Genomic DNA, 23,698 nt, shown 5'->3' on the forward strand with positions numbered 1-23,698 from the left:
TGTCACCCTAGCCAGCCGTGAGGAAAACAAAGAGTGAGCTAACTTTACTCTCTCTCTCTCTTTGATTACTACTAATACCATTAGCCATCCATGGGCTCCCAACTGCAGCCCACTCACGGGCAGCCCACCAAACCCTTCGAACCGCGCGAGCCGGCCCAACAACTAAAGCGAGAGCTCGCTACATCAAGAATTTTTTTAATTTTTATATTTTTTTTTCCGATTTATCAAAAATATATGTCGAATTTTTTTTTGCAAAAAAATCATCCTGCCGCCAGTTCATCCGGCGGAAGGTAAGTACCGCCGGATGAACCGGCGGCAGGTGCACTGTAGAAAGCATACCGCTGGTTCATCCGGCGAAAAGTTACTGTAGCGTTTTCACTGCCACTGTAGCAACTTACCGCCGAATCAACCGGAGGTACGTCCGCCGAATAAGATCTAAATAAGTCGTGCTGCTCAACGGGGTGCACCGGGAATCAGATCTAAACAACTTTGTAATTACAATAAGTCTAGCGTTGTTTAGATGAAAAATTCCCGGTGCACTCCCGATGAGCAGCACGACTTGTTTAAATCTGATTTTTTTAGATCTAAATGTTGTGTCGATTATTTAAACACCAGAATGATTCCAAATGAAAAAAGTTTGAATTACAAAGTGGTAGATCTCGTCGAGGTCTATAATTTTCGTATAAATTTTTATCACCATTCGAATCCATATGAATTTGTTATAAATTTTTGAAAATGTGCTACAGTACATCCGGCTGATTCGGCGGTACTTCACTACAGCTCCAGTGAAAATCCCTACAGTAACTTTTCGCCGGATGAACCGGCGGTATGTTTTCTACAGGGCACCTGCCGCCGGATGATCCGGCGGTACCTTCATTCCGCCGGTTGAATTGGCGGCAGGATGACATTTAAAAAAAAATTCGGCATATATTTTTGACAAATCGAAAAAAATAATATAAAAATTAAAAAAATTCCTACATCAAAACCACCGCCTGCAAGTCCACCCAGCCAAGCCCATCGTAAACCCAGAACCCGACAATGGAGCAGTGTCTCCGCGGCAGGGCCGCCGCCGCCGCCGGGATGCCGGCGCCGTGGCGGCGAGCGGCCTCGGCGTCGTACCACCACACGATCCAGGCCGTGCCGCGGGAGACGTCGGGGCCGCGCGCCGCGGCGCGGGAGCGCCGCCACGGCCGCGTCCCCGCGGTCCTGCTCGCGCTCGCGGGCGCCGCGCCCGGGAACGGGGTCGCGCACCGGAAGCTCCTCACCGCCGACAGGAGGCAGGTCGCGGAGATGCTAAAGCAGTCACCCTACTTCCTCTCCACCCCCGTCCGCCTCCAGGTCCGCGCGGGCGAGCGGTCCAACGCCGTCGTGCACTCCGGCACCGTGCTCCCCATCAAGGTAACCGAGATTTCCCCGTATTACTGACCGGAGATTGCTTCCATTGTTTGTGGCATTTGGAACGAAGTGGCATCTTTGTGATCTGTCGGGTAGCGGTCCGGGCTATTTGTCTGCTCACATTCTGTTCGACGAAATGCTCGTAAGGGAAACTGTTGCTCCTAAATGCCGTTTGCTAAATGGTACCTCTTGTTTTCGTGGTACATTTAAATATAATTTTGGACCTACTCCCCTCCTCGACTTGTTTCCTTGTTTATCGGTTGGGCAACAAATAACCAAATGCTACCTGATGGGGAGACACTGATGCGATCTGGTTTTAGGCGTATGGTTCCTTGCAGAAATACATGTTTTGAATATCAGAAGTCTATATAATCTGGAATACAGTGAATTGTATGTGATGTGTATGCTCTTTGTGTGCAGGTGCATAGAGATGAAACAACCGGGAATATATTGAACTTGGTAATGGTGCAGGCAGACGAGGGAACAATGTTGAAGGTGAATTTGCCTGTTGAGTTCAAGGGGGAGGCTGCTTGCCCTGGTTTGAAGAAAGGTACCGCTTCTATCGTTTCATTTTCCGACAACGTTTCTTGTTATGCTCAGCATATAAGTTTTTGGCATGCCAATCCAGAAATGTTCTTTTTCAATACTGAAACACGTTATTAGAATTGATGTCTTGCATTGCCTAAGTACATGGCTGTGGCTGTGTGAAAAATATTAGTCATAAACAAGCTCTTGGTGTAACTAACACCCACCGGAACTCTCTTTAGTACTTCCTGCAGTCATGTATGCATGGCATTTCAGACAGGTTGTACAACTTGCTTTCTTCTTCTTGTATGAACATCAAATTTTCCTGATTGGTGGTAGTATGACATGCCTACCTAGTAAAATTAATTTTCCATTAATTAATGAAAGTCTAAAACACACAAAGAATTGTTTTCTTCCACAAGTACCATGACTGTGTAGAACAGTAAGTCATAGTAGATGTTGTAACTGCCTAACTGGCACTCATTGACTTATTATTGTGCAATTAAATGGACTAGTGGAGATGCACGTACCGCAGGTACGTGTTTAAAAGAACAATTATTTAAAAATGATTGGATTGCATCAGAACTACTAACATTTAATTTAGAGTAAAATGCACTGTGGGTACATGAACTTGTAGTGCTGTGTCAAATAGGTCCATAAACTTAGAAACCGGACATCTAGCCCCTCGAACTTGCGAATCCGTTCACCCCAGGTCCAGTCCGGTTTTGCATGGCTTGCATGGCACTGTGCGCCCGCGATTTGCTACAGTAAACCCGGATTTGCTACAGTTACCGCGGTTTTATTTTTTCTTTTCTAATTTATTTCGGTTGAATCTTTGAAAAATCATAACTCTTCGATACAACATCAGATGAAGATGATTTTTATATGAAAATTGTAGCCCTCGACGAGATCTACAACTTTCTAGCAATGCAATATGAATACAATCTAATTGAGTGACTTGTAAGAATCCGCAGACGGTATTTCATAATGACTCGAGCCGCCCATCATATAGTCATACAAGTACTTCATTGTAGATTTGGGTCCTTTAGAATCCAAACATGTAACATCACTGAACTCCACTAAGAAAAAATTTATAAAATGCAATTAAATAAAAAGAGAAAATTAGGCTGTTCATTCACCGGTTTTGGCTCCTTTAGAATCCAAACATGCTACATCACTGAACTCCACTAAGAAAACAATTATAAAATACAAGTAAATAAAAAGAAAAAAATTATGTTGTTCATTCACCGGCCTATGAACACAACAGCACTCTAGCAAATATGGCCCATATATAGGTCTGGCTCACACCACGCACTGCATGTGTTCATGTCCACCGTACCAGTGGGATCCTTCTACACTGCACCATATTGATCTGAAGGTTTGGAGCCAATATCTGGATCTCCAGTATATTCATACTGAAAATAATTAATTATTTATGAAGCAAAAGTTATTGTTGTTAGTAAGTTCAAACGGATTAGCAGCTAACTCTAGTGATGAGATACACGTGCTTCATCATCTTCTTGGTCCATAGTCCTCTGGGTTCATTTGATCTAAATTATTTTCTGTTAATAATATAGTGGTCATTCACGTGCCCCAGGCGTGTTTAAAGAAAAGGCATTTAAAAATAATTAGTTTGCATCAAACCACAAAAATTAAATCTATTAGTAATAATATAGCAATTCAATCTCAAGGAGCAGCAGAAAAATGCTTCTCCTACTTAATATTGCTAATCAGTTTCCTAGTTAATCTTCATTGAAATAAAGAATCTCCATAGGCATTGAACTTCTATTTTCAATAATATAAAATATAGCTCCTTGCTCGTGCGTTGCTACGGGTCAAATAAATTCTCTTCATAACCACCAATTTTCATCGTATGAATATTTATCGCAACATGTAACAATAGATGCATATACTCTAACTTAAACTGTACAAATTATTGTTCTCAACAATAAGTTAACAATATGAAAGTAGAGCAAATTTTTTTTTCTACCACTGGATCAAGTAATGGGTGGTGCAACGTCATCATCTTCCTACAGCTCAACGACTGGCCTGCTTCCACTACCAGTAGGCAGTAGGTTGCAAAGCTTTTGCGTTGGCGTGCTGCCAGCGATAGCCTCCTTGCTGCCACATTGCATTGCTTCTCAGCTCTCACAATCAGTTTCCAGCACTTGCATGTCACACCACCTGCGATAGAGCCACCATGGGGTCAGAAAACAAAACAGGCAGGCAGAGGCAGGTCCCCAGGAACTGAATTTCTGATGCTAACACTACCAAACTTAGGAACCAAGTACTAATTTCTATATCTTACTGCTTGTTCCCCTGATGCCACTTTGTGTCTAAAATGATTTAACGCACCAAGGCATACACTACAAATCAAAAGCTTTTTAATGCAAGTGCAATATTGATGATGCAAAAGCGACTAACTCATCAGAACCTTGTGTGTTTGCATCACTCACTGAGTCAAAGGTATGCAGGTTATCGGTTAAAAAACTGATGCTAATGCTGACACCAAATAAGAGTTTGGTAAAGAATAGATGCTGAAGATGTGAGGCCGAACACGAACCTGACCAGCACAAGCACCACTCAAGGAGGATGGGGCCAAATACATTCACAAAACTCCACCACTTTTGTGCATCATCAACAAACTTTGTTAGAATATCCTCCAAAAAAGTAATATAATGCTACTGCAGGAATTGACCCTTCATGTAGTAATGGAGCTTCATTTAGAAAATAATCATTCACAATAAGTTGCTGCATTTGAGCAATCTATGGGATGATCCAGGCATCACGCTAGGAAAGAATCAGTGAAGCATCATGTAAATGGCTAAAATTGTGCAATGAACAACCCAATCCTCAGTAAAACAATATGGTTAACTGACCATCAAGCTAAAAAAAACAATATGGTTAATCAGCATAGTTCTTTTTCTAAGGAGAAGCATACCTGGGAGAAACCCATCAGTCCATCAAAGGTGCCATCTTTGATCATGAGCTCCTCGATGTAGGCGAGGCACTGGTCGAAAAGCAGATCGATGAGTACAGAGAAAGCTGACGGAACTCTGATCCACACCGTAACGGGCACGCACAGGAAAAGGGGTCACAAAACGCAAGGAAATTAGAAATTTATTTCATAACGAAGGGGTCACAAACAGGATTAGGATGCCGGAGAGGAGGTACCAGTAACCTGTGAATTCTAAGCAACCATTTACTGGTAACCCATTATTGAATCCTAATGGGATAAACAGCACATCCAATAGGTGACTGATAGCAACATGTATGCTTCATTAAATAAATAGAAATAGGAAGGCTAGTTATATATATAGAAAAGGTAAAACCATCCCAATGCACTTCTTCTAGATATCATTAAGACGCCATTTTCTAAAATTTCCATACGAAAACGACAAAGTCTAAAGTGTAAAGGTTTAGGTGTACAATTACCTGCTGCTTCCAAATCAGCAGTAATTATTCCAAGCTTTACTGCAAGAGGATACTTAGTCTGTTCGTAGTGCTCAACTGCATGATTATTCCCACCACTTCCATCCCAAAGCTTCCTCCCGCAAAGGATCATACATTCATACCATCAGTTAAATTCAACCAGAGGTTCAGTTTTATTGCATTTGCCGCACTTCCATCCAGTAGGAGGCACAAACACCATTTTCTAGCTGCTGCAGATCCATAGCATATGCACCAGTTTTATTCTTGTCAGTGCCCAAGCAGCTAGTTGCTGTTTTCTGTCAGCACTTTCAGCAAGGATAATCTTATCAACTGCAAGCCTAACCTGCATAGTGCAGTATGTATTAAATTAAAATGCATACAGTAGATTTAGCTTTTAATTTGTTGCATAAAGGGTAAAAACTACCTTCTATGGCAAGTCAACTGAGGGGAATGGAAGAGAGATAAAATCAGATAAAATGACGATTTCAGAAGTATCATCATATTCAGGTTCTTGATAACCAAAGCCTCCTTCCTCGCCTATCAATTGCGGAAAAACTCGTTAATCGATGCCATAACTATCTTATGCATATACATAAACTTAACAGAAGTGTTTAGATGCATGCCCTAATATTTGTAAATGTGCAAACACAGATAGGCCTCCCGTCTCTTTTTATTACGTTCATTTTTCTGCTCGTCAGACATGGCGGCATTTCTAACTCTCTCCTTCTGCAGTTTCAAATTTCTGGAGCCTACAATTTTAGGAAGCATGAAGTAAGAACGTGTAGATGTCAGAGTCATTGTACTCAAAGTGACATGGTGTCGGGGAAACCTTGGTCCTGGCAGTTTGAAACATCGCCTAGCGGTGCCCTACCCCACTTCCTACCAGAGGGATCCATGTTCTGCATCCGGCAAACCATACTGACTATTCAGTCTTGATTGCATGACAGTTAAACATAAGCAAGGAAATTACAGCATACAAAAAAATCAAACCATGCTGACTATTCAGTCTTGATTGCATTACAGTTAAACATAAGCAAGGAAATTACAGCATACAAAAAAATCAAACCATGCTAATTATCTCATAGATGATAGGTAAACAAAAGCCTGAAAAACGTGACATCCTAATCCAAACCTTGAGTAAGAAACATGACCTGTTTCACCCAAAGCTTGGTTGCAAACAGAAGAAGCAAAGAGTTAATAGCAGGTCATAAATAACCAATTTATGCAGGCAAAGTAGCCCTTGAGGCAAGTAACAAAAATAGATCCTCTGCAACTTTAACTTGTTACTATGATCCATGATAAGTTAATGTGATCCATGAGTAACTAATGCCTGCAGGCATGGGTTAGTGATGGAGAGAATAATTGCTCTATTCCTCCAACCCTAGAAGGGTGGGTATATATAATAACTACACATGGGCCTCTAGATGAGCCTCTATACACATGGGCTCAATATACTCCAACACCCCCCCGCAGACTGAACAACCGACGCAACGGTGTTCAAGACTGGACAAGATGAGAGTACAAGAAGAGCACAAAAGGGCTAATACCCCCCCCCGCAGCCACAACTAGCCACCGGCTACGTTGAGGCTGGATCGAAACTCCGAGAAAGTCGACGAGGGCAGCCCCTTGGTGAAGATGTCAGCAAACTGGGAGGTAGTCGGGACATGGAGTACCCGAACATCGCCGATGGCGACTCTGTCGCGCACGAAGTGTAGGTCGATCTCCCCGTGCTTCGTCCGCTGATGCTGGACGGGGTTGGTGGAGAGATACACGACGCTGACGTTGTCACAGTAGACAAGTGTGCTCTTGGCGAGCGGGCTGTGGAGCTCCACCAAGAGCCGTCGTAGCCAGGACGCCTCCGCCACGCCGTTAGCGATAGCCCGGTACTCCGCCTCGGCGCTGGAGCGGGAGACAACTGGCTGCCGCTTGGACGACCAGGAGACCAGGTTGCCGCCCAGGAAGACGGCGTAGCCGGAGGTGGAGCGACGAGTGTCCGGGCAGCCGGCCCAGTCAGCGTCGGTGTAGACCACCAGCTCAGCAGAGGACGAGCGGTGAAGTACCAGGCCGAGGTCCACAGTGCCACGGACGGACCGGAGGAGACGCTTCAGCGTAGCAAGGTGTGACTCCCGGGGATCATGCATATGGAGACAGACCTGCTGAACAGCGTAGGTGAGATCCGGCCTGGTGAAGATGAGGTACTGCAAAGCGCCAGCCAGACTCCGATAGACAGTAGGATCATCCACCGGATCACCCAGATCAGCAGACAGCTTCGCCTGAGTGTCGACTGGAGTGGAGCAGGGCTTGCAATCAGTCATCCCAGCCCGCTCCAGAATATCGAGGGCGTACTATCGCTGGTGAAGGAGAAGACCAGACGGGCGAGGCTCAATGTAACACCCGGTTTATAAAAGAGCATAAACCGAGCAATCATATACGTGCCAGGATCAAGTCACACGTATATACAACAGAATGAACAGTATATCATAGCACATATCACGAATAAGACATAATAAAACGAATACGAATGTTAATTATTACAATAATGACAAAATGTCTGATACAGCGGAAGCGAAGTACAAAATACGATAAAAGCTCTCCGAAGCTGAAGCAGGGCGCCACAGGGACGTCGACTGGGAGACGAACACCTAGAAGTCCTCGTAGTCCTGGTAGCGCTGGACGAACTCCCTCGTGTCGGCAGGAACTGAGCAGCAGTAGCGTAGCCAAGAGGAAAAAATAGAGAAGAGGCAAGGGTGAGTACACAACTTGTACTCAACAAGTATAACACAAACTATGAGGCTCTAGGCTGGCTGACTCAACTGCATTAGCTTTTAAGTGTTGGCAAGATTTTATTTAAGCTATTTACTACGAGTTGATGAATTACCGTTAACCCAGTTACATAGTAATTAATCAGAATTAATTAAGAAACTACTGAGAACCAAACCGAAACCAAGCCACCAAGGTAAACCCCGAGAAGCACCTCCCTCGTCGGAAGGAGATAACTCCACTAATCAAAAGGAGGATCTGGGCCGCTCATAACCGTGAGCACGGCTAGTATACCAGTTTTACACTCTGCAGAGGTTGCACATCTTTACCCACAAGTCGTGAGCTACGCTAGAGGTTCATCACACTTCCTTAGGTGAGATGACTAGCGACTCACTACGAGGCCGTTACAAAGAATCTCGTTGGTAAGGCGTAACCGCGAGAGATAGGTCGGCGACGATGGGGCCCACCTCCGGGGGTACAAGCACAGGAGCGCAATCCAAGCACAGACCAAGCCGGAGGAGCAGGGACCATTGAAGCTTACTACTCTTGCCCCGCAGGTAAGTTACTCCAAACCAAAAAGACCTAATTAGTAAGCCAAGTCTATCCCATTCTAGCCTTGTGGTAGCGCTGTTGTCCCAGGTTGTCGCTCTATGAACCGGTCCTTATGGAGAGTGGCCAACCAAGCACTAAGCACCGTGCTGGCCCCCTAAACCATGTTTCTAACAAAAGCCAATTTTAACGAGACGTGAGCCACTCAAGCCACACAGAGTGCCACTCTCAGAATTAAATTCAAATAAACCATTAATCAAATTAATTAAAAAGGACCAAAGTGTGTTATAGCGCAGCAACCTAGCACAACTAACCGAAATGCAACCCAAAGGTATATTTAAAGGATATAAACTGGCTAGGAAATCCTTAAAGGCATACAGTATTAAAATGCAGTATGAAATTGTAATTAAAGTGATAGGTTGTTCATGTTATACTTGCCTTCCTCGTACTGCTCCTGCTGCTGCTCAAAGTGCTCGGAAGACGGCTGCTCCTGGTACTGGTACTGGGGCTCCTCAGATGGATCAACGTCTACTCACGAACACATGGCCAAAACAATGCACGAAAATAAGCATACGAGCAAACACTAACAAAAGCTAAGAAACAGTACATCGATACAATTAAAACAGCAAGAAAAACTAAGTCTAAACTGTTCTACTCGTTACAACGATCGCGTGGACATAAAGAACGCTAAAAACGGAGCTAAAACGCATTTTCTGGGCTAAAAACAAGTTCTAGGGGCTTATTTGTAAGAAAACTGAAGTTCCAGGGGGTTTTCTGCTAAAACCGAGGGACTAGACGTAATTAAACCTTATTCCTGGGGTCTAACGTGCAAAAACATCAAGGGTGGACTGCGGGTTCTAATTTTTAAAGAGCTCAGGGTCTAAAACGTAAAAGTAAGGGCAGATCTGGAATTACTTTTCACCAGAGATGTACTGCGGGTTGATTTCTAATAAACCGAGGGTCTCTTTAGCAAAAGTACCAAGCCGAACCGGTATCTTTGGATCTCAGCCGTTGGATTGAAATCTGGTGGCTTAGATCTAATGGATCCAAGATCTAATCGCGCGCGTTGAATCCGGATCGGACGGCGCAGGGGGGTTGGGCGCGCGAGCAGCGGCGGTAGGTCGCCGGCGGCGTGCTTCCGCGGCGGCGCAGCGCCGGAGAAGGCGAAACTGGCGTTCCAGGGCTCGAAACGGGGTGCCGCTTGGCCTGGGAGGAAGCTAGTGGCACGCGTAAACTTCCTATGGGGTTGTTGGGGTTCTGAGAGGCCTAGAGCGGGGAGGTCAAGGGTGGTGGCGGCTCGGCGCGGCGAGGCTTCGCCGGCGTGTGCGTTCGGGCCGTGTTTGTGCCAAACCATGGGTGCAAAAAGAGAAAGCAGGTCGGTGTGGTGCTCACCTAGGCTCGAATTGAGCTGTGAAGGCGTGCAGAGACGACGGCGTCGGTGACGAGCGGCGGCACACCGGCGGTTCTCGGGGAGGTGGCGCCGTAGGGGTCCCCGGGACTCCTGGATCCCCACGGGCAGCTTCAGATTTGTGCTGCGAAACAAGGGGAGGGGTCAGCGAGACCCGAGGAAGACTGGCGGCGCGGAATCGACCGGGCGGAGTCTCTCACCGGTGGCGGGGGCTCTGTTCTGGGCAAGGCGGCGGCGCTAGGGTTTGCGGCGGCCTTTGGCGTGGGGTGAGAGTGCAGGGGGGTCGCGGGGCGCTATTTATAAGGCGGCGGGGCACCTAGGCGTGCGTGCCCAGGGAAACCGCCGCGAGATTTCCGGCGAACTCGACGCGGGCGGGCGCTGCGGGAGGAAGGGGGTGGCTCTGACGCGCGGGCCCGGCCGGTCAGAGAGAGGAACGGGGCGAGCGGCGCGGGCGCTGACGCCTCGGGCCCGGATGGCAGGGAGTAGGCGCGCGTGAGAGTGGGCGCTGGCAGGTGGGCCTGCGGTTTGGGCGCTAATGCTGAGCGCGGGACGGGCCGCTGCGCGGGGTGCTGGCCGGTGTGAGACGGGCGGCCTGCGCTGGGCGAGCGGGCTGGGTGCTGGCGCGCGCGTATGGGCCGGGGTGGGGAGAGGCTGGGCCAGGAGGAAAGGCTGGGTCGGCCCAAGCGCGGGAAAGGGAGATGGAGTTGGTTTGGGCCCGGTTGTTGGGTTCTTGGGCCGGGTTAGTGTGGGGTTTGTGTTTGCATTTCTTTTTCTATTTCTAATCCTTTTCTATTTCTAATTCAAACAAAGTTTGAATTCAAATATGAATTTGAATTCAAACCACACTCAAATAAAAGTATGCACCAGCATGAATGCAACACAAATTTTTAAACCTATGATAAAATTTTAATTACTTATAGAACAAAAATTGAATTAAATGCCATACTAAACACAATAATCCTTAGAAAATTAAATAAAGCCAATTAAATTTATTAATAAATGCCGAAATTTAAATTAGGGTGTTACACTCAACAGTGACGCCCAAGAAGTGGTGGAGCTGACCGAGATCCTTCATAGTGAACTCCTGCTGCAGAGAGGAGATGACACTCTGAAGTAACTGCTGACTGGAAGCTGTGAGCACAATGTCGTCGACATATAGCAGCAGATAGTCAGTCTCATCCCCACGGCGATAGATGAAGAGAGACGTGTCAGACTTGGCCTCGGTGAACCCCAGTGTCATCATGAACGTGGCGAACCGTGAGTATCAAGCCCGAGGAGCCTGCTTCAGTCCATAGAGACTTGTTGAGCCGGCAGACCATATCTGGACGACTCGAGTCCACAAATCTCGCTGGCTGAGAGCAGTAGACAGTCTCTGACAAGGTGCCGTGAAAAAATGCATTCTTCACGTCCAGCTGTTGCACAGGCCAAGTGCGCGAGAGCGCAAGCGAGAGGACCGTGCGCACCGTAGCGGGCTTCACGACCGGGCTGAAGGTCTCATCATAGTCCACACCAGGCCGCTAAGTGAACCCCCGAAGAACCCAGCGAGCCTTGTAGCGCTCCAGTGTGCCGTCAGCCCGACGCTTATGCGTCCAGATCCACTTGCCAGTCACCACATTGCAACCAGACGGACGCGGCACGAGGTCCCACGTCTGGTTGGCAAGAAGAACCGCGTACTCCTCTTCTATCGCGCGAAGCCAGTGAGGATCCGCCAAGGCTTCGCGGACAGATGAGCGTACCGGAGAGACTCGCGGCTCTCCCTCGGTGGCGGAGAGAGTCGTGGCCTGGGACGCCATCCGCCGAGTATCCCGATGGATGACCGTCGGGTGGTACACCTCCGGCTTGGCTCGAGAGGGAGCCGGAGGAGGCGGTGGCGGCGACGGCTCCGGTGTCGCAGGAGCCTCTGGAGCAGGAGGCGGCGCCGGTGTCGACGCGGAACGACGCCCGTACACCTGCACCGGCTCAGCGTACCGCTGCGGTGCCGGGTTCGGCGCCGAACGACGCCGGTACACCTGCACCGGCTGAGCGTACCGCTCAGGTGCAGGGGAAGGCACCGGGGCCGCGCGTGGCGCAGCAGAAGACACCGGGTCCGTGCGCGGCACGACCGGAGGTCCGGGGGCCGCGCATGGCGCGACCGCGGGCACCGGGGCCGCGCTCGGCGCAGCAGGGATCACCGGAAGCGGTTCCAGTGCGCCGGGAAAACCTGCAGGAAAAGGACAGACAGGTAATGGTGGCTGAACCACCGGGTCAGTCGGAAACAGAGACGCCAGCTCGGGATCAGAAGAAGGTGTGGAGTAGGGGAAATCCGACTCATCGAAGACGACGTGTCGGGAGATCAGAACGCGGCGAGAGGTGAGGTCAAAGCATCGGTACCCCTTGTGGTCAGGGGAGTACCCAAGGAACACACAACGAGTCGAGCGGGGCGCCAGCTTGTGAGAAGCGGTGGCGGAGGTGTTTGGGTAACAGCCACACCCGAAGACCCGAAGGTGGTCGTAGCGAGGAGGGGTACCGAAAAGAGCGTGGTGTGGTGTGGGAGCAGGAGAAGCAGTGGACGGAAGGCGGTTGAGCAGGTAGGTGGCGGTGTGGAGGCTCTCAGCCCAAAAGCGCGGGGGGAGAGAAGCCTGGATCAGAAGGGTGCGCACGACGTCGTTCGTCGTGCGAATCATCCGCTCAGCCTTGCCGTTCTGAGGAGAGGTATACGGACAAGACATACGCAGCTGAACACCCCGAGACAGGAAGAAAGACCGGGAGGTGGAGTTATCGAACTCCCGCCCGTTGTCACACTGGACGGCCTTAACGGTGAGGCCGAACTGAGTGGACACCCAGGCAAAGAAGTGGAGGAGGGTGGAGAAGGTCTCAGACTTGGCGCGCAAAGGGAAAGTCCAAGAGTAATGAGAAAAATCATCAACAATGACCAGATAATATCGATAGCCAGACATGCTGAGTACAGGAGATGTCCACAGGTCACAGTGAATGAGATCAAAAGCATGCGCAGCATGCGAAGAAGAAAAAGAAAACGAAAGTCTAACATGACGATCTAACTGGCACGCATGACAGAGGTGCTCAGCAGGAGCCCTAGTACATGGAACATCGGTACTACGGCGGAGCTGAGCCAAAACGTCGTGGCCGGGGTGACCAAGCCGGCGGTGCCAGGTGGTGGAAGAAGGCGTCACGGCAAAAGAAGAAGCCGAAGGTGATGCAGCGGAAGCAGGAAGCCGAAGAGTGTAAAGGGGCCCGGGCTGTCACATCGGAGGAGCGAACGCCGGGAAGCCGAATCCTTCACAGTAAGACCAGAGGAGTCAAATTCGATAGAACATGAGTTGTCAGCAGTAAACTGGCGAATAGAAAGAAGGTTGTGAACCATTTGAGGAGCAACAAGAACATTAGGAAGACGAGGAGCAGAACCCACGGCGGTGACAGGAAGGCAAGACCCATCACCAACCATGATAGAAGAAGGACAAAAGGGGTGTGGGGGTCGAACAGAAAAGAGGATACCAGCATCGGGAGTGGTGTGGAACGAGGCGCCCGAGTCGGCGATCCACTCGGTGCTGGTCGGCGGCGTCAGTCCCATGGTGCTGAAGGACTGCGCCAGAGCGGCCTGGTCCCACCCCCCCAGCCCAGGTCGGCTGCTGGCTGGGCTGAGCGGGCGGGGTCCAGGACGGCGCGAAGAGTGGAGCAGCGCCAGTGAACATGGCCGCCGGCTGGAGCTGAGGACGGGCCCCCTCCTGGACCCTGGAACGGCCACATCGAGATGTGCCCTCACCATGGGTTGCTGAAGGATGGCCAGGGCGTACCTCCAGCGGCAGGGGCAGGAGCCGGAGCCGGTGTCGGCGCGCCCCGACGGCCCCCACCTGTACCGGTGCTACCAGAAGCAAGGCCACCAGTGCCACCACCACCACCCCGTCACTGGCGACGTCCACGGCCCCCCCTCCTCCGGTCTGCCCGGCGGGAGCAGCACCAAGGAGTGAGGTGGCAGGAGCGGAGGAGGCCGGTGGAGTAGCAACGAGCGCGGCGGGGATGGGCGAGGACGATCCGGGCGCGAGACCCCTGGTGATCTCGAGGGCGAGGTCGTCCCGGGCCTGCGGGAAGGTGGGGAAAGGCCTCTGGTGGGCGATCCAGCCCTTCAGGCCGTCGTAGGTGCTGCTTGGTCCCCGTAGCACCAAGACCCGATCGGACACCGGATCCCCGAGGTCGTGAAGAGCATCGGCCATGCTCTTCATCCGCCGGCAGTACTCACCGACGGAGAGGTCCCCCTGCACGAAGGTGCGGAAGGTGGCGTCGAGCTGGAGGGCGCGGGTACTCGGCGTTGCCGAGGAACTGCCCCTCGAGCGCCACCCAGGCCTGCCGCGCGGTGTCGCCGTGGGTCCTGATGAGGTCCTGAAGATCCAGGGAGATGGTCCCGAAGATCCAGGACAGGGCGACGCTGTCGAGGCGCAGCCACGTCACGTCACGCGCCTCGATCGGCGAGTCGACGAGGACGTGGTCGTCGAGGGCGTAGCGGCGGAGGGTGAGGAGGACCTGGTTCGGCCAGCGGCCGTAGGAGGAGGACGCGGGGTCGAGGAGGACGGAGACCAGGGCCCTGATGTTCTGGACGCCGGCGGCCTGGAGGTGGAGCTGGGCGACCATGAGGTCGGTCGGGTCGTACCGGGCTCCAGATCCAGCGGGCGGGGCACGGCGGGAGGAAGAGGCGCCGGGCTCGAGGTCGACGAGTAGCTGGCCGGAGGAGACGCGGAGGAAGTGCTCCGCCTCGGCGACCCGACGAGCGGAGGCGTCGGCCGCAGCGCGCTCGCGCTCCCAGGCGAGGGCAGCCACGCGGACCCGCTCCTGGGCCGCCGAAGCCTCGGACTTGGCGGCGAGGAGGGCCGCGGCGAGAGCGGCGTCGGCCTGATGCCCGCGGAAGGCGGCGGCGGAGATCGGCACGTCCGCGGGCGACATCCCGAGCCCAGGCCATGCGGGATCTGGCGCGGCGTCGGTGGCGGGCAGCTTCCCGGCGGCGCGGTGGGCGGCCTGCGCGGCGGCAGCTGCGGCAGCAGCAGCCTCGGGCAGCAGCAGGGGCGCGTGCGGCCCAGACTGGGGCGGCGGCTGCAGCTCGGGCGGCCCAGGCGGCTCTGGCGGCGGTGCCTGTGGTCCAGGCGGCCCCGGCGGCGCCTGGATCTGCGGCTCCTCGTCCCCCACTGCCCCCTCCACCTCCGGGCCGGCGGCGGCAGCAGCGGCCGGATCGGGCAGGGGGGCGAGCGCTGCCAGGGCGGCGGCGGTGGCTCTGGGCCACGCGACCGGCAGCGCACGAGCAGGGGAGGTGCCGGGCCAGGCGGCGGCGGCTGAGGTACCTGTGGCCGGAGTCCAGGCGGCGGCGGCGGCCGGAGCGCCTGCGGCCGGAGCAGAGGGCTGGGCCCAGGCAGCGGCGGCGGCTGCAGCACCATAGGGAAGCAGGGGCCACGCGTCCACGGCGCCTGCAACCTGAGCAGAGGAGGAGGAAGGGAGGGGAGGGAAAGAGGAGTGGGAAAGGGAGGGGGCCGGCGGCGCCGGCGGCAGCGGCTGCTGCGGGATGGACGGGAGGGAGAGGAGAGGAGAGGCTAACCCTAACCCTATCCTGGGTTCGATCCCTCCCGGCCAAGCATTTCCGCTGCTCGATTTCCCTTGCGTCTCTCGTGTGCTGAGACCTGCTGCGGGCTACGCCGGGCACTAGAACCTGCAGCGGGCTACGCCGGGCTCGCACGCCGTAGGGGGAATGTTGGACCAAGGATAAAGGCCCCCACCCCTCCCACTATAACACCTGGGTTTTATGGTCGGGTCGGCTAGGTGGGGCGCTCTAACTGTTAGGAACACTAACGTTAACCAATCAAACTCATTCACACAGGCATGGATTAGGATGCCGATCTGAATCTAGAGTTCACACAGGCATGGATTACTGAACGATGAACAATTCCAGACCTGAAATTGATGCAGGGGAAGGAGGGGACGTCGATGCAGGGGACGTCGCGGACCGGGCCGGCGCGGGTCGGGACGGAGCGGACCGGGGCTAGAGATATGGATTGAATCGTTCACCTTTCCTTCTCAAATTTTGTGTTGGTGTCTAGTACCATAGTCTAAATCGTTATTGCCAAACTGAAAGTAAATAAAAAATTGTTAGCAATGGTGGCTCCTTCATGAAAAATATATATATGTATTTCAAATCAGAAAAAGAACTATTTATCACTTTATTCCTGAACTAATGAAGAACTGACAACTATACAAACTTTTTCTTTCTCCCAGACTCTGTTTCTGTTGCAAAGACAACAAAATGCATTGAATTATAATGCTAACAAGACAAGCAAATAACCCATTATGGCTTCACATGGATTTCATCATGTCCATTAGGGAATCATTCTATCAGTTCACTGACCTTGAGCTCTAGGTTTTGGAGGCCGATGTGTTCTGCCTGGATCCCTAATTGTGTGATAAATAGTTGTTGTTCAGCTAGCATGCCATCTGGTGACTGGTGATTACAGCAAGCAGCAGATAGCCGAGATTCAGCTGCAAGTGCTTCACATAACAGAACTCTGCAGCAAGAACATGGGTGAAATGAAAGAGATCAGTAAACATTAAAATCCCTACAAGAAATTAGTAGTAGCATAACTGATGTGAAAACAGCCCAAGAAACATTTTCCAGGATGAAGTTATTGCTTATTCCACTTATGTGCTACACTTCCGTGTAGAACAAGAAAATTGGTTCATCTTTCATCTCCAAAATGTCCTGAATAAATCAGGATCCTTCCCTGCAAAAAACACATAATAGTAACTTCGCTTAGCACCTGCACAAGTTAAGAACTCATGTTGTGAAGAATGGACACGTACACCAATCAGATTCTTAAAAAATGCACCAAAGCAAACATGCAATGCAATTCACACATGTAGAGTTGTCCTCGTCAGCAGGCAAGCACATGTATTTCTGCAGTGCCTAGAAAAATCAGGAGATGAGTAAATGCATATCAGTTGCTTAGCACTCACCTGAACTTGTCGAGCTGCATCCAATCTGGCTCGCGTAAGAGATCACATAAGGGAAATGCCCTTCTTCCACATTTTGTCGAGCAGCTAGTAGGCCTTGTGTACATCCCTGTTGCTGGGTTAGGTTCGCTCCACCCCAACTCTGCCCCAACGCATCATCGTCAGCTGAGCTGGATGTTGAAGGTCTGGCGGTTCCCTTGGAATTCGCGTGCAGGGGGCCCGTGAGCTGGCGGATGGAGGGGCATCGCGGAGGCACTGGCAGGGAGCGCTTCGGCGGAGTGGCTCGTCTGGTAATCGTCATTGGAGCGCTGTGGAGGAGGTGCGCGGATGTGTGGGCGGTGCTGACGATGCCCGACTCACCCAGATGCGGCGGCGGCTTGGTGCAACGGGATTAGGGGAGGAGGCATGGTGGCCGGTGGGGCACAAGGAGGGATGACAGCTATGCGGCAACGACGACATGGGAGGGGGCCAGCACTAACCGGGCATGGCGCAGTTTCTTCCTGCCGCCGTCAGCTCTGCGTGACCGGAGGGCGACGGTTCCACGAGCGGCCGGCCGGGGCGGAGTGAGGTCGGAGATCCGAGGTGAGCAGCTGCACGGTGGCCCATCGACCCGCGCGACTGGAGGTCGCCGGATCCGGGTGTGCGGCGCGATGGGCGGCCGGCCGGGATAGAGAGAGCTCGGAGATCCGTGCGCGGAGAGTGGCAGCATCCCGGCAGGAGGTCGCCGGATCCGCGAGTCCCCGGCCTCGGCGGCCGCCACGATGGCGCCCTCGGGGATCCGCGAGTCCCTGGCCTAGGCGGCCGCCACGATGGCGCGGGAGGAGTCGACAAGCTCGTGGTCGGGCCGCTGGCCGAGCACCTGGGCGACGATGTGGGACTGGAGCGGAGGAGGGGCGCGGCGACGGGGGCCGCAGGGGCAGAGGAGGAGTGGCGCGGCGACGGGGGCCACGGGGCAGAGGGAGGAGTGATGCGGGTCTTGAGCCGGATGTGGGGGAGAAGAAGATCGACGATCGGAATGGAAACGATGACCGGCGCATGGAGAGAAAGGAATCGAATCCGTGAATGGCGGGGTGAGCCGCGGAAGCAGCGGGCGGGTACAGGCAGGCGGGTATGGAAGAGGGCGCGGTGACAAAATATTTTGGTTTTGGGCAGAAACATTTTCCTTCATGCTGTTTTTTGCCTCTCATCTAATTTGGTCAAGCATTAAACTCTTCCATGTGGGCCTAAAAGAGGTATTTTATGAGAGGAGTGTGTGGGTTAGAGTTGGTAACAATTGTTCTCAATTCTTTCATCCTTTATAGTATAGATTTACTCTCTGAATTTCTCACGTTTCATTGCTAATGCCAATGTGCAGTGAAGATTAGAGGGCTTGGATATGTTCTCTCATCTATTGCGTTTATCAAAGCACTTGAAATTGTCTGTTTCAGAAAAGGAGCTTTTGTCAGTGGATATCATTTGTTGAACTAGCAGATATCTAAAGCTTTAGTGCTTGAGAATCCCCTCACAAATCATGCAGAGCTGATAAGAAAGTTTCTGATCATATTATTTCTCTACCTTCCTGGAGTTTTTCAGAATTTAAGGATCAAACTCTGCAGTTGCATGGAATTCTAAGCTTAGGTTGTTGCCATTTTCATCTGGAAAAAATAGATCGTTGCTGTGTTGCTAGCAATTTCAAAGTGCAATATGGCATTTATGATTATAGTGCAGACTGCAGAACGTATCCACAATTGAAAGACAAAGTATATCATCTTATCTGCCAAAACATAAAAATAAAAATGAGAAACAGGTTTGGTAGTTTGAAGGCAGCTTTGCTCATCTTGCAGCCCACATCGATTATGTGAATCTTGAGCCTGTTTGCATGTTATGCTGGGAAAAATGGGTGTTGGATGGAGAGCTGAAGAAATTTAAAGCAGGACTTCTCGCAGCAATCATGTCTCGAGCCCCCATAACTAGGAGTGGGGAAGCATGAGTTTTTCTGCGAATTTGGTGTGAACTTGTCTACATGGTCGTGTATGAAAAAAAAGGCTAAGCTTGCCCAAAATGTTGTCATGCATGTGAGGGTTGACTTCAAAAAATTCCTGATGCCTAAACCTTAAACTTAATTAGTTAGGTCCCTTAAAGAAAGAACTGTACTGATGCCTTGCATGCATGGTGCACCAGAATAACCTCTTTTCCTAAGTCATGGAATAAATTGAAACCTGTGTTGGTATGCTTTGCGAGATATTTATGAATCATGAGTAGACCTACTTTCCATTTCTGCCATAAGGCAGGCAGAACGCAATTTATTGTAGGCTATAGACTTCTTTTGATTATCTGAACACGTGCATATGTAAATAACTTTTCCACTGCAACATTGCTCAAGTGTAGGTAAGTAAACAGTATGTGGTATCTCCTACTCATTTTTTTTATTAAGTTATCACCCATTATCCTTCTCAGGATAACCAAAAGTATAACCTTTGCTTCGTTATCAGTAAGACTCATGACTGCGAAACCACAAAAACAACAAAGCCTCTTAATCCGAGGCAAGCTCTACAGTAAGATTTTACTACCCTGTGGGCATTCCAATAACTTTATCCTAATTAACTAAAACATTTGAATTTTGAAGAAGATATTTTAGTAGTTCTATAGACAAGGTTTATGCTTGTTTTCTGCAAGCGACACCTGTATCCTCTATTATTTACTCCAGCATCAACTGTGGTCCTGGCCTGTCCCTTGTCATTGTTTGTATCGAAACCTCTGGTATAAGGAATCAACCATGACTTTGGTATTCCTGCAATGATAAATTGCAATCAATAGGTCCCAAATGTGTTTCTGATTGTGAAAGCAGGTTGATTGTGAGAGAGAAAATTTCAATGTGCTTACTTTCACTTTTTTATACAGTGTTGTTTACTCATTTGGGAAGCCATCATCATAACTACATGTTTATGATACCATAAGTCATTATTGTTTATTCTCAAAACTCCTAAACTTGTCCTGATTGTTTTAGCAGTATTCAGGTTAGTCCAAACTGACACAATAATAAAGAAAATGTCAGGAAGCATACTGCTTCATAGTTGATATGCACAGTCAGTCGACGCTCTGAGCAGACTAGGATGTGCTGTTTGGCACATCTCTTCAAAATATTACAAGTTGGTGTCTCCTTGCCTTTAGCATTTGTCAGTTTCCTGAGTTAATGGATTTGCTTGTACATGTACGGTTTCAAGTCTTTCTTAGTTTTGTTTAATGCTCTATTGGCTCATTAACTGACATGCACGATGTTTACTTCCTTCTATCAAACTAAAGTGTTGCTTTTGACTTTTCCGTAGCCATCATGATATAACTTGAGTGTTGGTTTGTACTTTGTACAATCTGTGGAACTGTAAAATGTTGTGAAAGTATTTCTATGAGAATATACTTATATCAATTTGAATATATCTGAATATACAAACTTATTATTATTCAAAGTTTCTCTGTTCGATTTTACACATTCCATCAACAATTTTCCGTGGCCAGTTGATTAGACTGTGAGCTGCAGTTTGGTGAGAGTTACAGATTATCTGATTGCAATATGGATTCATGATGTTTCTGTGTATGGGCACCTAGGATAAGTGATGTTCATTTTATCAGCTCTTCTTTCTTAGCTACAAACCACATAACACGAACCTGAGGTACACAAAAATAGCTGGTTAAGTCGTAGTATTCCAGCATGTTCAATATCTTTGGCCACTTTATCACCTTCTTATGTGCATCACCTAGCTCATACTTTGGTGTTTTTTATGCAATTTGCTGGTTGTTAAATTACTTGCTTTCTGTGCTTGACCTGATTACCAAATTCGATTGACAATGCAGGAGGCTTTTTGCAGAAAATAAGGACCAGCCTGGTGTATCTCTGCCCGGCTGAGCACATCCCTCCAAAAATTGAGGTGGACCTGACATATCTCGATGTCGGAGATAGGGTATTAATGCATGACATTCCCGTCCATCCATCGCTCAAGTTGCTGAGTAAAAATGAGACGATGCCGGTATGCAAGATCTTGGCCTCAAAGCCAGTCGAGTCGGAAACAATGCATGATCTCAAGAGTTGATAACATTATACCTGATGTGGTACAACCATCCAGCAGTTCCACCTCTTGCTCTCAGCTTGCCCTTTTTGTTACTTGTTTGCTCTATTTCAATGTGGTAGTAGATTGAAACGAGTTATCATCTTCAAAATACAAATGAATGAGCCAAGCACAGAACAATCACAAGAGAAACCTTGTGTGCATCGATGACTGCAAAATAACATCCTTTATCTGAGTTCCGAGTTCAGGGACATATACATGTAGACATTCTGGATTGTTGTTTGCTGTGGCTTGGTTGAATTGAGGACCTGTGCATGATGTTTCTTTGAGCTGTGAGTTTCTCTTGCAATGTCTCGTGATTCTTATTGTTCATAGTCCAGACTACGTGGTTCTGTCTTAGCTTACACATTGAATGCTGAATTCATGCACTGGAAGCGGTTAGATGACTGCTGCAAGCTCCATTCTCGGCGAATAATGGATGTGGGTTGTTGTTGCCTGTACGGGCGACCTTTTCATATTTAACCCTTATTGCAGGCTTCATGTTTGTGGATCAGTCTCCAGACACCAGACTGGACTCCAGTCACCGACCATCAGATCTTTTCTGGCCTGGCAGATGGACCATTGCTTGCATGCATGATCTTGTCTAGATTATGGCATCTGCATGCAATCTCTACAGTTTTCTCCATCTGGATGGTAAACAGCTGCAATGTTGATCTTTGTGTTCATGTTTCCCAGGCGTGTAACCAAGATGTCTGAAAGGAAGTACTCAGCTAAGCCCGTTTCTTGGTGGTTGTTTTCTCAGTATTTTTGTGCTCATAGACTCAGTTGCAGCTTCACATTTATGTACGTGTATGTCCTTTTTTGGCCCAGACAACAATGCACTGCTGTGTTAAAAGACAGGATGAGCAAAAGAACACTTGTCCTTTAGGACGAGTCCAATGATTGAAAGATACCACTAATCTTTTGCACAGGTCTCACAAATTGCAAAGAGAGCGCAGAGGACTGAGGAAATGGCGACAACTCCTACTGGTAGCGTTGGTAACTGCATAGCGCCGGCAGATAGTCGTGGCAATAACTCCAAAACCGCACAACAACAGCAACAACAACTAGGGACTAAATCCAGAGGTCCCCAGAGTTAGATACACCAAAGCGACTCCCGTCTGTTTCTGCATTCAAAGCCATAGAATTTCATGGAGAAAATTGCTGCGCGCACAAAAGGTTTTCCACGGTAAACCATTGTGCGCGGTGGCTGACAAGGAGGGCCACCCGGTCGCCGCAACGGGTTACTGGACCGGCCAGGTGCCCAGGTGCCGGGTGGTCAGCCACTGTGTGTCGAGGTCTGCTTGTACCTGTAGCAGAGCGCTCTTTTTTTTTTCGTATAGACGTATAGTTAGTATAGACAGTTGCGTAAATTCAAGGCTTTGCTCTCCTTACATTTTGGCATGGAGTAGGCTATGTTTAGTTTACTTTTCATTTTGCATTTTTGGAAGGAAATCTTTCATGTTTGAAGTATTAAATGTAGAGAAATTACAATACTAATTATAGATCTCGTCTATAAACTACGAGATGAATCCAATGAGCCTAATTAATTCATCATGAGAGCATGTTACTGTAGATTTATTGTAGCAATTTAGTGTCTAATCACATCCTAATTAGGCTCATTAAATTCGTCTCGCGATTTACAGTCCACTTGTGTAATGCGATTTATTTTTTGACTATATTTAATACACCATGCAGACGATTTACAAAAATTTTGCGTTTCGAGATTTTGGATCTAAACAGGGCCCAAGAAGCGATGGGGATGGCGCACAGCACTTTGTTTTCTCTCCCATGCAATGCAAGGGAGCCCTACCACCACAACATGGCCATGGCACTGATTGGTGCCACCACTGTCTTCTAGCACAAGGCTAGATCGAGTTCTGATCCCCGAATTTGGAATGTGGGTCAATAGCTTGACATGGGGACAAGGAGCTTAATTTAGACTCTAGATTGCACGTACACCAAAACCTTGGTTTGCACTACACTTGTGAGGATTAAGAAATGTGCATGGGTGGAGTAGACCTACTTGGCCAGCTAATGGTTTTCTAGTCTAGCTATGGGATCGGTTAAACAACGAAACATCATGCGAGCCAGGTTGGGGAGATGGGAAGTCAGCCCTAGTTGTCCGCGAGATCCATTGATTTCAGTGCAGTCCATAAAGGCGTTTGCTAAAGACTATCGTCCCTGCTGTCCAAACATTTTCTCACTCTAGCTCCATGCATGTACACAGAACGAGGGAAAATCGATGCTTCAAGTTTTGACGCAATATGCCTCCAGTGAAAATTTGTTGTGTGGCACTGTTATGTCATGATCTTTTGCCGCAGGACACTGCTGAAATATTTCTACATAAAGAGTACGACAAGGACAGTACTCCCTCCATTCTTATTTGATAGTCCTATTTCAAAAACTCAAATATTCACAAATGATAGTCCTATTTGCTATTGCCATGGGCTATGGCAATAAATAGCACTAGTAACGAGGAGTTTTCAGTTCAAATATTGGAGGACCAACTGAAAAGTCTGTGTTGCATTCAGTGGCGGAGCGTGAGGTAAAGTCAAGGGGGGCCAAC

The 23,698-nt window shown here is 49.4% G+C and overlaps 1 protein-coding gene and 1 long non-coding RNA gene across 2 annotated transcripts; one reads left to right on the forward strand and one right to left on the reverse strand.

Annotated features, from left to right (window-relative positions):
• The first annotated feature begins 1,001 nt into the window (after positions 1–1,001).
• Positions 1,002–21,419, forward strand: LOC120691609 (50S ribosomal protein L25-like). The gene is made up of 3 exons (XM_039974746.1): positions 1,002–1,398; positions 1,816–1,945; positions 20,879–21,419. The coding sequence occupies exons 1-3, from the start codon at positions 1,039–1,041 to the stop codon at positions 21,112–21,114; spliced, it is 726 nt and encodes a 241-aa protein (XP_039830680.1). The 5' UTR covers positions 1,002–1,038; the 3' UTR covers positions 21,115–21,419.
• Positions 16,085–17,288, reverse strand: LOC120691610. Its single transcript, XR_005682313.1, has 3 exons — positions 17,054–17,288; positions 16,449–16,821; positions 16,085–16,171 (listed from the first exon to the last, which is right to left on the reverse strand). It is a non-coding gene; the product is annotated as an uncharacterized LOC120691610 (long non-coding RNA).
• Positions 21,420–23,698: the final 2,279 nt, after the last annotated feature.

This window comes from Panicum virgatum, chromosome 9N, assembly GCF_016808335.1.
Source record: "Panicum virgatum strain AP13 chromosome 9N, P.virgatum_v5, whole genome shotgun sequence".
NCBI classification, from domain to species: domain Eukaryota; kingdom Viridiplantae; phylum Streptophyta; class Magnoliopsida; order Poales; family Poaceae; genus Panicum; species Panicum virgatum.

What these genes read in the sequence shown, in the direction of transcription:
- LOC120691609 (XM_039974746.1), top strand. Translation starts at nt 1,039, where the DNA reads ATGGAGCAGTGTCTCCGCGGCAGGGCCGCCGCCGCCGCCGGGATGCCG. An exon ending in GCACCGTGCTCCCCATCAAG is followed by an intron (nt 1,399 to 1,815) that starts GTAACCGAGATT and finishes CTTTGTGTGCAG; the next exon opens with GTGCATAGAGATGAAACAAC. An exon ending in TTGCCCTGGTTTGAAGAAAG is followed by an intron (nt 1,946 to 20,878) that starts GTACCGCTTCTA and finishes TTGACAATGCAG; the next exon opens with GAGGCTTTTTGCAGAAAATA.